This window comes from Cuculus canorus, chromosome Z, assembly GCF_017976375.1.
Source record: "Cuculus canorus isolate bCucCan1 chromosome Z, bCucCan1.pri, whole genome shotgun sequence".
Taxonomy (NCBI): Eukaryota; Metazoa; Chordata; class Aves; order Cuculiformes; family Cuculidae; genus Cuculus; species Cuculus canorus.
The window spans coordinates 26,235,117-26,250,200 of NC_071441.1; the positions used below are offsets into that span (position 1 = coordinate 26,235,117).

Below are 15,084 nucleotides of genomic sequence, written 5' to 3' on the forward strand. Positions count from 1 at the left end.
TGCCCGGGAGGGAGGGGAGCTGCGCGGAGGAGGTCTGGCTGTGCCCTCGGAAACGAGTCTGGCGGCAATTCCGCGTCGGAGCTACCGAGCGTTTGTGCTCTGGTTAGAGATGAGGAAGCGAGCCCGGGTCGTGGTTTTGTCTCTGTGTTGCAACATCTGCCGTCGCGACTTGTGTTAGCCATTACTTTGCAGGGAGGAGGAGTTCTGGTGGGTTTTTTTCATCCTGGTGTTTCTTCTCTTAAGCTAGGATTAACTTTCGTATAGATAATGACGGAAATGTTCTATGATAAAGACCTAAATTAAAGAGTCCAAAGCTCAGCACGTGTGTTCAGATGTTATTGGGTTCGAGTTCAGATGTTATTTGGTTTGAGTTTAGATATTTGGTTTGAGTTATTTGTTTTGAGTTCAGATTTTATTTGGCTTGAGTTCAGATGTTATTTGGTTTGTTACGTAGTGGTTTGGTTGTGGGACAAAGTCTAATCATCTAGAACGCAAGCCTTACTGATGATTTTTAGAAAAGAGCTTTGGGGTATTCTTATTTTAATGGCCTGAATTTCAGTGCTTTCTGTGAATGGATCGTTTGTTTGTCCTCTTTAAGTAGACGGCCAGTGACATAACCATGCAATCTGTCATTGAACCTGAGACTTATCAAATTCTTATAACTCTTTCACGTGCTAACTCATAAAGCTAGCCAGTGCCAACTACTGTACGTCTGCAGCGCCATCGTACTGGTGGTGACTCTGGGACTAGTCAGTATGTCTTTTTTGTCTTTTTTTTTCCTTATATAAAAAAACCCAAACATATAAAGCAACCGTGCAAAGAGAATATCACGGACCTCTGAAACGGTCAAACTTCCAGACATCACATCAAATGCAAAAGGATATTATTGTTTCAGACTCTGTGTATGTCTAAAACTTAAAAGAAGTAGTACAGTTTTAGTTTCATACTGGTGCCCTGTAACAGTCTTCTTTCTAGTATGATACAGATACTTGTTTTTTGGGAAGGGAAGGTGATGTTACCTGCTCTGTCTTTTCATAGGCCTTACCTCCATAAATGTGACCTATGAGGACAAAGGGCTTGAAAAAACGGGGTGTTTGTGTCTGGTTAATTAGTTATTAATTGGTGTGTGCTCTTGGAAAGCAATGTTTGACAAATATCAAACTGGTTTGACAAACTGTAGACTAGTGCTGCTGCCAAGAGAAGCAGCCCCATTACCACCTGTCCTGCTCAACGGTACCTTTGCAGGTGGGACTACCTGGATGGTAAACTGGAGGTAATTCATTCTGCTGAAAACCTAAAGCTCTTCCCCTTGCTCCTCCTTTGCAGTACTGTTTTTCAGCTGAAATCTTTTTCTGGTATAGTTTACGTTGACCCTGCAAACACCTGCTCCAAAGAAAGTTCTGGGGAAAAGTGGAGGAAAGACATGATTGTGTCTTCAGGCAGCTCTGACAGCTGAGAGTGTTCAGCCAGCCAGAGCCTGGGGGTTGATTTCTTGGCAGAAAGGGGAATGGATGAATGTAACCTTTTTCAGAGTTTAAGTCTTTTCTGAGGAAAGTCGCGTGCTATCTACTCCTTCTCAGTGGTCACTCAGTTGAGGTGGATTAAACTGCCTTTACAGTAGTATTCACAACCCTAGATTATTCTGCAGCAGATGAGGAGCACTTGTATGGTCTGTATTGTTGACTCGCTACAAAGGAGTGGTGAATTTTCACACTACTGAGACTAGATTTGTGAAAGAGTCCTTGAACGTACTCTTTGCTATAACCTTTAATGAAATTTTTAAAACATCTTTCTCCTTGGCACATCACTGGGTTCTTTTTTTTTCCAAGGTTTTTGCTTGTTCAACACCATGGCTTCTGTGTACCTTGTCTTTTTTAAACAGTTAATGCTTGAGCTAGTGATTGTGCTTTTTTTTCCGGGACTTATGTGGTGTTAATATTGCTAGAACTGAGTCTCTTGAAGTTGATTTAAATATTGTCTAAGGTAAAATGCTTGAAGTCTGTGAAGTGGCATTTATGTTGCAGATTTTTTGTTAGCAGTAGAGGAAGCAGCTGAGGTTCTGGCAGCCGCTTTACAAGAAGAAAAAGAAAAAAAGGTCAGAAAATAAGTTCTATATGTAATTGATATTTCTTGATACCATTGCTGTGTTTTGTGTTGCTGAATTAAGAGTTTTCACTGACTACTGTCTTTGACAGTGAAAAGGAAGAACTGAGGAAACAAACTATGAAAGTATTGATTATTGGCCTTGGAGGGTAAGTGTTAGGAAATTAAGTTTACTTTACACCTCAAGACTGATCTTGCTTTCAGAATGAAGTTATGACATTCCTGTTTATGAATGGATAATTTTTTTTAAATAAATTACATATGCAACATAAAATTATCTCACTTTATGGCACGTAACTCTTAAGAAACTGTTCCTAGATATACTGGAAATCTGTGGTACCAACTCTCTTTAACCTGTTTCTTGGCATTTACTGTGTGGAACCTGCCAGAAAATTTCTACATGTAGAAAGTATTTAATGCAAATAAACCTCAGGGATTTTTTTGATTGTGTATTCGTGGTTTACCCTAACTATATAGAAATGTATGCGTGAGCTTGTACATATGTTTAAAGATGGATTTTTGTCTTGATGTAGTTTTTACTGTGTTTTCCAACTCAGTGTAACAAATGGGGGGAAAACGACGCTGGCAGAAAAGCTTAAGAAAATGCTTCCCAACTGTGATATAATCTCTCAAGATGACTTCTTTAAGGTAACAGTATTGATAGAAAGACTTGATAGGTAAAACTAGGCTTCATTAAATTTCAGTTTCATTTCTTCTCTTTCCAGTGATCCTGTTGATAAACTTCAAAAATTTGTGCTTCTTAAAATAATGGTAACTTCATGAGAAAGAAATAAAATTAGTACCTGGATAGTAGAACTTCCAGTGGCCAAAATCACTGAATATAGTCAGAAAAAATAAGTTTTACGGTCTTCTTTGGTACCCTTTTAAAATAAGGGAAGAATGTATGTTGAATGTGTTTTTCGAGATACTTTGTGCTAATGAAGTCAATTATATTGTTGTATTAACCCCACCCCCATACAGCAGTAGGTAGTTACTTACAAGTTACAAAAAACCCAATTCTGCATTGACTTTGGAGTTGGTTTGTTAAGGAGAGAAAATTAGTTCTTATTTCTGAAGTAGACCTCTAAGGAACTTAAGAAGTACGATTTGGAGAACTTGTTATTCTAGATTAAATAAAGTATTTGTATTGTATTTTAATAATTGTAAACAGCAGTTTAATTTTGAAGATAAACGTAATCAATTGGAACACAAATGTGTCCCAGATACATATAACCTTTATGTTTGTAACTGAAAAGTGTATATATCTGTGAAAGTCCTCATAAAAGCATACTTGAAAATATTCAATTTTATTCCCCTTCAGCCAGAGTCTGAAGTAGAAACAGATGAACGTGGATTTAAGCTATATGATGGTCAGTAACTTTGATGCATTGCTTTGGAAAATTGTATTGAAACCTTGTTATGCTGAGCTTCAACATGTCTTCCCTTCCACTCCCCACTCCTCTTCTCTTCCGAACAAGGCAGTAAGCAAATGATTTTTTAAGAGCCATCCTTTACTCAGTTTCTCTCAGCTTACTGAAATAAATAAGAAAACCTGCTGAACTAGTAAATAGCTCAAGCTAGTGGTTGACCTTTCCTTTTCTCTTTTTAATCTTTTTCTCCATTTCTACAGTTGTGTTGGGTGCAGTAGCAAATGGTACTACTCAATTGAAAGTCTTGTCTTGAAGCACTGGCTTAACCTCATCACTTTCCATGTAATAATAGATTTTTTTTTTTTTTCATTTTGATAATGAACTCATAGCATATCACCATTGGATCTCTATCACTGTTGTGTTCCAGATAAGTCAAACCTTGGGTCTGATCCTGACAGCTTTATTTGATGTCAGATCTCACACAGAGACCGAATGTTTTAAAGTTCATAGTTAGTGTTGGCTCAGTGTGCCAATTTAGTCTTATAAACTTCTAGATCAAGATCCAGTTTAGGCCAATGCTTTGGTTCAGGTCTTACCAGGCTGCAAACAGTTGAGTGTGAGCTAATATATTTTGGTACTTGGTGATCACAAAATGTATCTCTGGAACATTGGCCAGAACGTTAAATTGCAGCTGAAAACTGACTTGTCAGCTATGCAGTCTTTGGCTCGACCTCCTGACTTCATGAAACTGGAATGTGAAACTGGAGGGATAATTTGGACATTCTGGTTCAGATATGTGAGTTTTATGCTGCTCTTAAATGCACCTATAAATGTGTTTGCTTCTGTGTTATCCTTCTCTCTACCACTCAGTACCTCCTTAATATGTTCTTACATGTCTACAGAAAAAAACAGGTGCTACGTTGTGCCATTTTGCTTTGCACGCTATCTTCCTTTCAAACCAATCCATCCATCACCACCGTCCAAATACCTGAAATCCAATAAAAGCCTTAAGCAAAAATTTCTGACTGCATCCTGCCTTTACCCTGTCAGTGATAATTGACAGAAGGGTGGGAATCTGAGGGTTGTTACAGAGTTTATTACAAGTTTTACAAATAAGAGAACAGTACCTGTAGTTTCTATTGTCAAGGCAAAGCCTCTGAAGTAAGTTCACACACTTTTTAGTGCCTTAGAGTTCAGAGAGACCCTGCCCACCAGAAGTACCCAGCTCTGGTGGAAAGCTTTAATTTCAGGGTATCATCAGTTGCAAACATGGAACTATTTATATGCATGAGAGAGGATTTTGGGGGTAATCCTATTCCTTTTCATTTAGACTTTTATGTAGGTTATTTGATTCTTACTGATTAACCTAGGAGTACTTATTTTCTATTTTGAAGGGGTGCCTAACTTTCTGTTTTCATCTAGTACTTGATGCCCTCTATATGGATGAAATGGTGAAGAGTATTCACGATTGGATGAAAAGTCCAGCAAGCTCAGATGTTGTGACAGAAGATCCGCAGAATACGTGTGACAATCTGAAAAATATAGACGATGTTTATATTTTGATTGTTGAAGGCTTTCTACTATACAATTATGAGTAAGCAGTAATATATAACCTGGTATATTAAAAGCTGCCCTAAAAAGGAAAAGGAAACTAAATATATTATTATCACAGGCCACTTAATGAGCTGTGGAATAGAAGATTTTTTTTGACCCTTCCTTATGAAGAGTGCAAAAGGAGGAGGAGGTAAGATTATTCAGTTACTGCTCCACTGAGGGTCACTGTATCCACTGATCTGCAGAAGTTGTTCTTTACTGGCTTTTCTTCAGTGCTTGCCAAATGTAAACTAGTAAGGATCATCTGTTCTCTGTGATTCCTCTGTAATACCTCTTGTGGGTATTTAACCAGCATTTAACTGACAAAAGCATGCAGAGATGGAGGGGAGCATGCATTTTAGAACACAGAGATATTGAAGTGTTAAACTTTTTGTGAACACTGAAAAGATAATTTGTTGTCCATAAAAATTATTTAGATTACTCACAGTATATTGGAGTTAAATCATGTTTAAAATCAGGAACAGTTAAACAAATACTAAGCAGTCTAATCCTTGGTTCAATCCAGCTACATGATGCTTGTGTTAAAGTAATGATGTTCAAGCGTGGTTTTAGTGTACCTTTGTTTAGCCTGTGCATTTGTTGTACCATATATTTATCTATAGATTACTGAGCCAGTGACTGACTTGCTTCCAAATTTGGAGCAATACCGTGTGCATAGAGCCATACATGTCAACAATATCAGAATCTGCTGTCTGAGTAAAGAAATCCTCTAATTAGCTGTCATTGGTTGATTTCACTTTCTTGATTTCTTCCTAGACTCATGTTTCAAGGACTTAAATATCCAGGCTGAAGCGACTAGACAAAACGGCTAGTTACTTAAAACTTGAAAAATCTGTATACCCAATGAAAAAAAGAGAAAAGAAAGAGTAATTTATTTTGGTAGACTTTTTAATACAGCTCAATTTATATGTAATACCTTTTCCAATTAAAAAAAAAAATCCTTTTATCTTAAATGTAATTTAATTGGCAAAAATAGGTAAGTTAGGAAGTTTAATATAACGTATCACAGGTCGTATTAAAACAAAGGAGCCTCCTTTGCTCAAGCAGTTATGCAGCCTGCCAGCTTGTTTTTATTTTGAATAGATGCTTTTATTAAACCAGCTGACACTAGGGGGAAAATGTAAAACTTGTATGGGAAAGCAAATGTATTTTTGTGTAGCACCAGAGTCTATCAGCCAGCAGATACACCGGGGTACTTCGATGGACACGTGTGGCCTATGTATCTGAAATATAAAAATGAATTGGAAGAAAATGGAAGCAACGTCGGTATGGTTTCCTTCCCTTAATTTTAAACTTCTAAAATGCTTAGGTGTGTCACACAGTTTTTGTTGGGCTGTGGGGTTTTTTGGATGGGATGAAGTTTTCTTAAAATATTTTTGTGGCACTTGGTCAGTAGGCTTGGACCTTTTGTTGACCTGTTTTTAAAGTCTGTAGGGTTTTGGGTTTTTTTTTAAGTAATGAAAATTATTACGTTTAAAATAGAAATGTTCTGATGACAGAAGTCCATTTGTCAAGGTACTTTGTGAGAAGTGCCAAAGCTGGGCCAGCTGATGGGGCTCTGCCATGAACTGGTGTAATACTCACACTTATACAGGTATTGGACTGCTTACTTCTGGACTGAGGGGGGGGAAAGGAAAGGGAAGTCAGGTGGTTGCTTCATCAGCACAAAGACTAGGGCACCGCTTCTTCCTGTGCAGTGAGAGTGGGAACCACGGTGCCCCTCCCTGACTTGCACAAACCCTGAGGTTGAGGAAGAACCTGAGGTCTTCCACTGCACAGAAACCTCTCTGCTGAATTCTTCCATTGCTATGCTGTCCTAATGTTAATACCACTACCTGCATGGAGAATGTTACCACAAGAAGAGATACTCTTCTTGCTTTTGCACTTTTTTTCCATATCTTCTGATTGCACCCATAGGAATACTGAATACTTTGCCAATTGCTTCTTTAGACAACTGACATAGAACTCATGAAAACATTCTCTTTTGTCTTTCATAGTTTATTTAGATGGAACAAAATCCCTGGATGAACTTTTATCCTGTGTGTATAGTGATATAATACAGGAGTTAAAAAAGCTGAGGGAAGGAAGTAAGTAAATTTACTGGAAATTGAATCTGCTCATCCTATTCCAAGTTAGCTAACCCTTTTAAGTGAAAATACTGCAAGGATTATGTAGATCTGTATTCCCAAGATATATGGGTATATATGTATTCCCAAGATATATGTATTCCAAGATCTGTATTCCCAAGATATATGTATTCGCAAATATATGTGTTACAGTCCTTATACATTTTCCCATTGCTCTTTAGTCATCATAAACTATAATTTTAAATTCCTTGAAACTGAATGTTCTGAAATCATAGGTGAATCTACTGTTACCTAATCATAACATATTTTAAAAAAAGAGGGGCAGAGGAACAGAAACAATATGCAGCAAGACATCAATGAAAGCACACATGTTGGTGGTACAAGATTCTAATATACAGTGATATCATGTGCAATGAGAAATGACACTGCAGGTTAAATGAGTACTTTTTATTTTTATTTTAGATCAGGATGTCACGGAAGGGTAAAGTAGAAAGCCTGGGTTGCATTCAATATGAATTGAAGACCCTAAGACTGTCATACTTGGCAAACCAATCAACCAAGCGGATCTTATGTGTACATCCATAATACTAGTTCATACGGCACGGGTGGATTTGTAGCAGTTGTTAACTCTGTGAGCCTCAGATATGGTTGAGTAGTATCAACAGCGCATTATTCTTTAGAATTTCTCCAGTCAATCATTCTTCGGCTGAAGTTTAAATCTGATTGAATGCATACGTATAAAAGAATCTAAATATATTTTTGTGTACCAAACCATAAAGTTGCATTTCTGTTGAATTAATAAGCATATTTGAAGATGGATGAATGCAATTTGAAATGTTCATATAGGAATGAAAGTGATAAAATCTAATATTTTTATAAGTTTCTATTCACTGATAAACATGGAACCAGCTGTAGGCTGTGGCAAGTTTAAGATTGTATAAGCTATTACTGAATACATCATAACTGAACTTAGTCTTGCTAAATACCTCTGGGTTGTTTGTCAAGCAGTTTGTATATTGTGTATTGTTTGGAGCAGTTGGGAATGGATGTTTTAAAAACAAACAAACTTGAAGAGAAATAAGGTTGTTGGAAAAAGATGAGGGAATAGGATCTTGGAGAAAATACAGATGCATTGCTAATAAGATTGAGTACATGTATTGTGCAAAGATCAATTATTGGAATGGCGTAGACTACTAGACAATAAATGCATGCTTCAGGGAGAACAAAGAAAGAAATAATTCCTGTTAATTTTCATAGGCCAGGCTGATATTATACTAATTAAAATGTCCAGAAAGCAGGTGTACTAAACATATGTTAAAACTTTGTTATAGGATTTCTGTATATATATTTAGGTAAAATAGGAAACTGGGAAGTTAAATCATCATTGGTTGCTAAATAAGTAATGCTTATAACTCTTACGTTTTTTATACATTCTGTTACATTTCTGTCAGCTAGAATAAAAATCAAGCTACAGACATGAAAAGCAAAAGATGGCTTGTGTTACTTACTATGTGTCAGCTGAACTGATCATGGTGATTGAAATGAAGTGCTTTATTGTTAACAGTGTTAAGTGTCCTAAGTCTGGATATGAGAGAGGTCTTAAACAGATTAGAGCTGTGTTTAAGACAAATTACTTCCAAATACTGTTTTGGTTTGGTCAGGGTTTTTTTAAGTATAAATACTTCAAGTTGCGTTTGCTGAAATGCAGTAATGGACTGTCTGACTTTAAACTGTGGTTTTATTTCCCTTTGGAAGAGGTTTGACTGTAACAGATTAGGTAATACAGGGACGGTTGTGGTGGCTTGAGTTTAGCCATCCACTATTCCCTTCTACAGGAGACAGTCCTCAATGAACCTCTCCAGCATGAGTTCTTCCCTGGGCTGCAGTTCTTCACAAACTGATCCAGCATGGGCCCTTTGCATGGGGTGCAGTCCTTCAGGAATAGACTGCTCCAGTGTGGGTCCCCACAACTGCTCCGCTGTAGACCTTCATAGGCAGCAGGAGGATAGCCTGCCACACTGTATGTAGCACACCAGAAGGCTTTGTTGCAATAAGCCACAACAGTTCACCTCCCTTATCTATGTGAAGACCCAGGAACCTCTTACTTGTTGTGGTAACCTGGGATTGTTCACTCCCAGTGGGTTCATGAGTCAGCAGTGTGCTCAGGTGCCCAAGGCGGCCAACAGCATCTTGGCCTGTATCAGAAACTGGCCACCAGCAGGACCAGGGAAGTGATTGTGCCCCTTATACTGGGCATTGGTGAGGCCATACCTCGAACAATGTCTTCAGTTTTGGGCCTCCCCCATTAAAGAAAGACATTGAGATCCTGGAGCATGTCCAGAGAAGAGCAACAAAGCTGGTGAAGGGGCTGGAGAACAAGTCTTATGAGGAGCAGCTGAGGGAGCTGGGGTTGTTTAGCCTAGAGAAAAGGAGGTTGAGGAGAGACCGTATTACTGTCTACAACTACCTGAAAGGTATGTTGCAAATGTTTAGAAGCAATGTGATGACAGAAGTCAGACTTTGGGAAAGTCATGGAACAGGTGATCTTGAGTGCTATTGTGAAGCACATGCAAGAGAACCAGGTGATCAGGCCCAGTCAACACAGGTTCACGAAAGGCAGGTCTTGCCAAACTAACCTGATCACCTTCTGTGACAAAGTGACTCAACTACTGGATGAGGGAGGGGCTGTGGATATAGTCTTCTTGAACTTCAGCAAAGCCTTTGACACAGCTTCTCACAGCATTCTGCTTCAGAAACTGTCAGCCTCTGGCCTGGACAGGCGCACTCTCTCCTGGGTTGAAAACTGGTTGGTTGGCCGGGCCCAGAGAGTGGTGGTCAATGGAGTTAACTCCAGCTGGAGAGCAGTTACAAGTGGGGTTCCCCAGGGCTCAGTACTGGGTCCAGCTCTGTTCAATGTCTTTATCAATGACCTGGATGAAGGCATTGAGTGCACCCTTAGCAAGTTTGCGGATGTCACTAAGCTGGGTGGAAGTGTTGATCTGCTGGAGGGTAGGGAGGCTCTGCAAAGGGATCTGTACAGTCTGGACTGCTGGGCCGAGACCAATGGCATGAGGTTTAACAAGGCCAAATGCCAGGTCCTGCACTTGGGACACAACAACCCTATGCAGCGCTACAGACTAGGAGAAGTCTGGCTAGAAAGCTTCCTGGAGGAGAAGGAGCTGGAGGTGTTGGTCAGCAGCCGACTAGCATGAGCCAGCAGTGTGCCCAGGTGGCCAAGAAGGCCAATGGCATCTTGGTTTGTATCAGAAACGGTTTGTATCAGAGCAGGTCCAGGGAGGTTATTCTCCCTCTGTACTCGGCACGGGTGAGACCGCACTTTGAATACTGTGTTCAGTTCTGGGCCCCTCACCACAAGAAGGATGTTGAGCCTCTGGAGCGTGTCCAGAGACGAGCAATGAAGCTGGTGAGGGGGCTGGAGAACAAGTCTTATGAGGAGTGGCTGAGAGAGCTGGGGTTGTTGAACCTAGAGAAGAGGAGACTGAGGGGAGACATTCTTGCTCTTTACAACTACCTGAAAGGAGGTTGTGGAGAGGGAGCTGGCCTCTTCGCCCAGGTGACAGGGGACAGGACAAGGAGGAATGGCCTCAAGCTCCGCCAGGGTAGGTTCAGGCTGGACATCAGGAAAAAATTTTTCACAGAAAGGGTTATTGGGCACTGGAACAGGCTGCCCAGGGAGGTGGTTGAATCGCCTTCCCTGGAGGTGTTTAAAGGACGGGTGGACGAGGTGCTGAGGGGCATGGTTTAGGGATTGTTAGGAATGGTTGGACTCGATGATCCAGTGGGTCCTTTCCAACCTAGTGATTCTATGATTCTAAGTGTTGGTGTTCTACAGAAGGCTAATGACTTACATAAAGCGTATAAATGCAACTACAGGATTAATTTGACATCAAGAAGATTAATTCTTAATCTTTACAATGTCAAAATAATTGAAAAAATTATGATATAGTCATAATACTGATGTCATAGGAACAACCCTTCTATCTTGCAGAGCTATTGATCCTTCTCTAACCCTCGAAGTTAGGCCTAAAAGCTGAATGTCTTAACTATTCACACTGTACATAATTTATGCAGATGTTGGTTTTATTACATACACAGTGTTTCCTACTTTAGGAAACCACTTAATATTGATACTGAAAATGCTGGCAAAAAAACTCTCTAAGACTTGATTTGGAGTTTTAGAAAGCAAGCACCCTTTATCAGGCTTGGGCAATCTGGGGGAGTGATCTCCATCAATCATGCAATGATACAGAAGCTAGTTAAAGAATGTATTTCCCACTTACATGCATACCTATAAATTTACATCAAAATATTCCACTTTTTGCAATAGTAACTATTTCTTGTATCAATATGTCCTTGGGAATAATGACTTTTTTCCATCAAATTGGGAATGACTGTGCTTTCTCTCCAGCACTGCCATTCTGCACAATTTTACAGTCAAAATTGTCAAGTCAGTTAACATAGTTGCAAGAGAATAAGAGTGAAGTGAGAGTGTTTGTGTTAGGAGGGAAATGCTTCTATTTCTACAGAGAGGTCAGTGTGCAAAATAAACCCCACTTCTTTGTCCTGTTCCGTTGTTACGTGGTTTATTTAAAGACTGCAAGTCTTTAATGAGAATAGTGACATAAGAGTGCTCTTTAGGTTCTCAAAGTGGCAAGGGGCTGGGCGCTTATAAAGGAGGCCCTCTGAGAAGCGCTGCCTCCTCTCAGAGCCAATTGGAAAGAAGGATGGTGACTTGCTGCAGTCACATGGAGGGCACCAAGTCAAACAAGTTTTTTTTAGGTGAGGAGAACATGCTCAATTGTCCTCAGGGTGAAAGTGTGTTGTTCTGAGAGAATATTTAGTACCTAGTGACCCATGCATTGCTTGGCTCTGCTTAACTAGCTTCCTTTCTTTTTCCCTCCCCACCCCCGGCTGGTCTTCGTGCTTATTTTAAGGATGCATAATCTGGCTTCAGTGCAGCACAGAGGCACTTGCAGAGCTTGCTTTGTAGTTCCTGCCTCTTGTCAGCATAGCTACCTCCCTGCTACAACCTGGCAGAGGCTGAGAGCTGGCGCTCATCACTTGCTGAACTTGTACTCTAATTTTTGTGTGAGGACTCCAGAGGAGCTAGGCAGGTACACTCCAGGCGTTCCAGTGTCGATGCCAACAATCCTCGTATGCAGTGTCACACAGGCTGGGACCAGTGCTGTTCCATTGCCAGGCTGCGCTCCCTCCTCGCGATGGCAAACGTGCGCAGATGGAGGATGACTTCATTGAGTCACAGAATCACCAGGCTGGAAAAGGCCTCTGAGATCATCACGTCCAACCATAGCTATGTCCCAGTAAAACATATACTTAAGTACTTCATCTACCCGTCTTTTAAATACTTCCAGGGATGGTGATTCCACCAGCTCCCCGGGCAGCCTGTGCCAGTGCCTGATGACCTTTTCAGTGAAGACATTTTTTTCTTAACTTCCAATCTGAACCTCTTCAGGCACAGCTTGAGGCTGTTCCCCCTTGTCCTGTCACCTGTCACTTGGGAGAAGAGGCCAGCACTCACCTCTCTACAACTTCCTTTCAGGTAATTGTAGGCAGTGATAAGGTCTCCCCTCAGCCTCCTTCGGGCTAAACAACCATAGCTCCCTCAGCCGCTCCTCGTGAGACTTGTTCTCCAGCCTGTTCATCAGCTTCGTTGCTCTTCTCTGGATGCAGCTCCAAAGCCTCAGTGTCTTTCTTGTAGTGAGGGGCCCAAAACTGAACACAGTACTCAAGGTGCGGTCTCACCAGTGCTGAGTACCCAGGCACAATCACTTCCCTGGTCCTGCTCGTCACATTGTTTCTGATACAGGGCAAGGTGCCATTGGCATTCTTGGCCACCTGAGCACACTGCTGGCTCATGTTCAGCTGCTATCGACCAACACCCCCAGACCCTTCTCTGCCAGGCAGCTTTCCAGCCACTCTTCCCCAAACCTGTAGCGCTGCATAGGTCTCCCACAAGTCTATGGGGCCAGATGGGATCCACCCAAGAGTATTGAAGGAGCTGGCGGATGTCCTTTCGAAACCCCTATCCATCATCTTCCAGCGGTCCTGGCTGACTGGGGAAGTTCCACTAGACTGGAGGCTGGCTGATGTTGTGCCCATATACAAGAAGGGTTGCAGGGAGGATCCGGGGAACTACAGGACTGTCAGTCTCACCTCAGTGCCAGGGAAAGTCATGGAACAGGTAATCTTGAGTGCTATCATGAAGCACATGCAAGAGAACCGTGTGATCAGGCCCAGTCAACATGGGTTTATAAAGGGCAGATCTTGCCAAACTAACCTGATCACCTTCTATGAGAAAATCACTCGACTACTGGATGGGGGAAAGGCTGTGGATGTAGTCTTCTTGGACTTCAGTAAAGCCTTTGACACAGTTTCTCACAGCATTCTGCTTCAGAAACTGTCAGCCTCTGGCCTGGACAGGCGCACACTCTCCTGGGTTGAAAACTGGTTGGATGGCCGGGCCCAGAGAGTGGTGGTCAATGGAGTTAACTCCAGCTGGAGGCCAGTCACAAGTGGGGTTCCCCAGGGCTTGGTATGGGGTCCAGCCCTGTTCAATGTCTTTATCAATGACCTGGATGAAGGCATTGAGTGCACCCTCAGCAAGTTTGCAGATGACGCTAAGCTGGGAGGAAGTGTCGATCTGCTGGAGGGTAGGGAGGCTCTGCAAAGGGATCTGAACAGGCTGGACCGCTGGGCTGAGACCAATGGCATGAGGTTTAACAAGACCAAATGCCGGGTCCTGCACTTGGGGCGCAACAACCCTATGCAGTGCTACAGACTGGGGGAAGAGTGGCTGGAGAGCTGCACGGAAGAGAAGGACCTGGGGGTGCTGGTTGACAGCCAACTGAACATGAGCCAGCAGTGTGCCCTGGTGGCCAAGAAGGCCAACGGCATCTTGGCTTGTATCAGAAATGGGGTCACCAGCAGGTCCAGGGAGGTTATTCTCCCTCTGTACTCGGCACTGGTGAGACCGCACCTCGAATACTGTGTTCAGTTCTGGGCCCCTCACCACAAGAAGGATGTTGAGCCTCTGGAGCGTGTCCAGAGAAGAGCAACGAAGCTGGTGAGGGGGCTGGAGAACAAGTCGTACGAGTAGCGGCTGAGAGAGCTGGGGTTGTTTAGCCTGGAGAAGAGGAGGCTGAGGGGAGACCTTATTACTCTCTACAACTACCTGAAAGGAGGTTGTGTAGAGGAGGGAGCTGGCCTCTTCGCCCTGTGACAGGGGACAGGACAAGAGGGAATGGCCTCAAGCTCCGCCAGGGGAGGTTCAGGTTGGATATCAGAAAAAAATTCTTCACAGAAAGAGTCATTGGGTACTGGAACAGGCTGCCCAGGGAGGTGGTTGAGTCACCTTCTCTGGAGGTGTTTAAGGAACGGGTGGATGAAGTGCTGAGGGACATGGTTTAGGGAGTGTTAGGAATGGTTGGACTCGGTGATCCAGTGGGTCCTTTCCAACCTTGTGATTCTGTGATTCTCTGATAGGGTTGTTGTGTCCCAAGTGCAGGACCCGGCATTTGGTCTTGTTAAGCCTCATCCCATTGGTCTCAGCCCATCTATCCAGCCTGTTCAGATCTCTCTGCAGAGCCTCCCTACCCTCCAGCAGATCAACACTTCCTCCTAGTTTAGTGCCATCTGCAAACTTGCTAAGGGTGCACTCGACCCCATCTTCCACGTCGTTGATAAAGATATTGAGCAGGACTGGACCGAGCACTGAGCCCTGGGGGGACACCACTTGTGTCCGGCCTCAGTTGGATTTCGCTGCGTTTACGACCACGATTTGGGCTCGGCCATGCGGCCACTTTCCACCCAGCAGAGGGCGCGCCTGGGCTCCGGTCCTCGCCCCGCCCCGCCCCGCCTCCCTCCGCCCC

The 15,084-nt window shown here is 42.4% G+C and overlaps 1 protein-coding gene across 7 annotated transcripts; it reads left to right on the forward strand.

The window, feature by feature from the left end:
• Position 1: 1 nt before the first annotated feature.
• On the forward strand, positions 2 to 8,029 carry NMRK1 (nicotinamide riboside kinase 1). Of its 7 annotated transcripts, none has more exons than XM_054054558.1 (10): positions 2 to 207; positions 2,025 to 2,095; positions 2,196 to 2,252; positions 2,661 to 2,751; positions 3,425 to 3,473; positions 4,896 to 5,067; positions 5,146 to 5,217; positions 6,247 to 6,353; positions 7,085 to 7,174; positions 7,637 to 8,029. In XM_054054558.1, exons 3-10 carry the CDS (start codon positions 2,224 to 2,226, stop codon positions 7,657 to 7,659), a joined length of 633 nt encoding a protein of 210 aa, XP_053910533.1. In that variant the 5' UTR covers positions 2 to 207; positions 2,025 to 2,095; positions 2,196 to 2,223; the 3' UTR covers positions 7,660 to 8,029. The 7 variants fall into 7 exon arrangements, with proteins under 7 accessions (XP_053910533.1, XP_053910536.1, XP_053910538.1 ...); XM_054054561.1 differs by having other exon boundaries at positions 2,040 to 2,095; XM_054054560.1 differs by lacking the exon at positions 2 to 207 and adding an exon at positions 231 to 1,273.
• Positions 8,030 to 15,084: the final 7,055 nt, after the last annotated feature.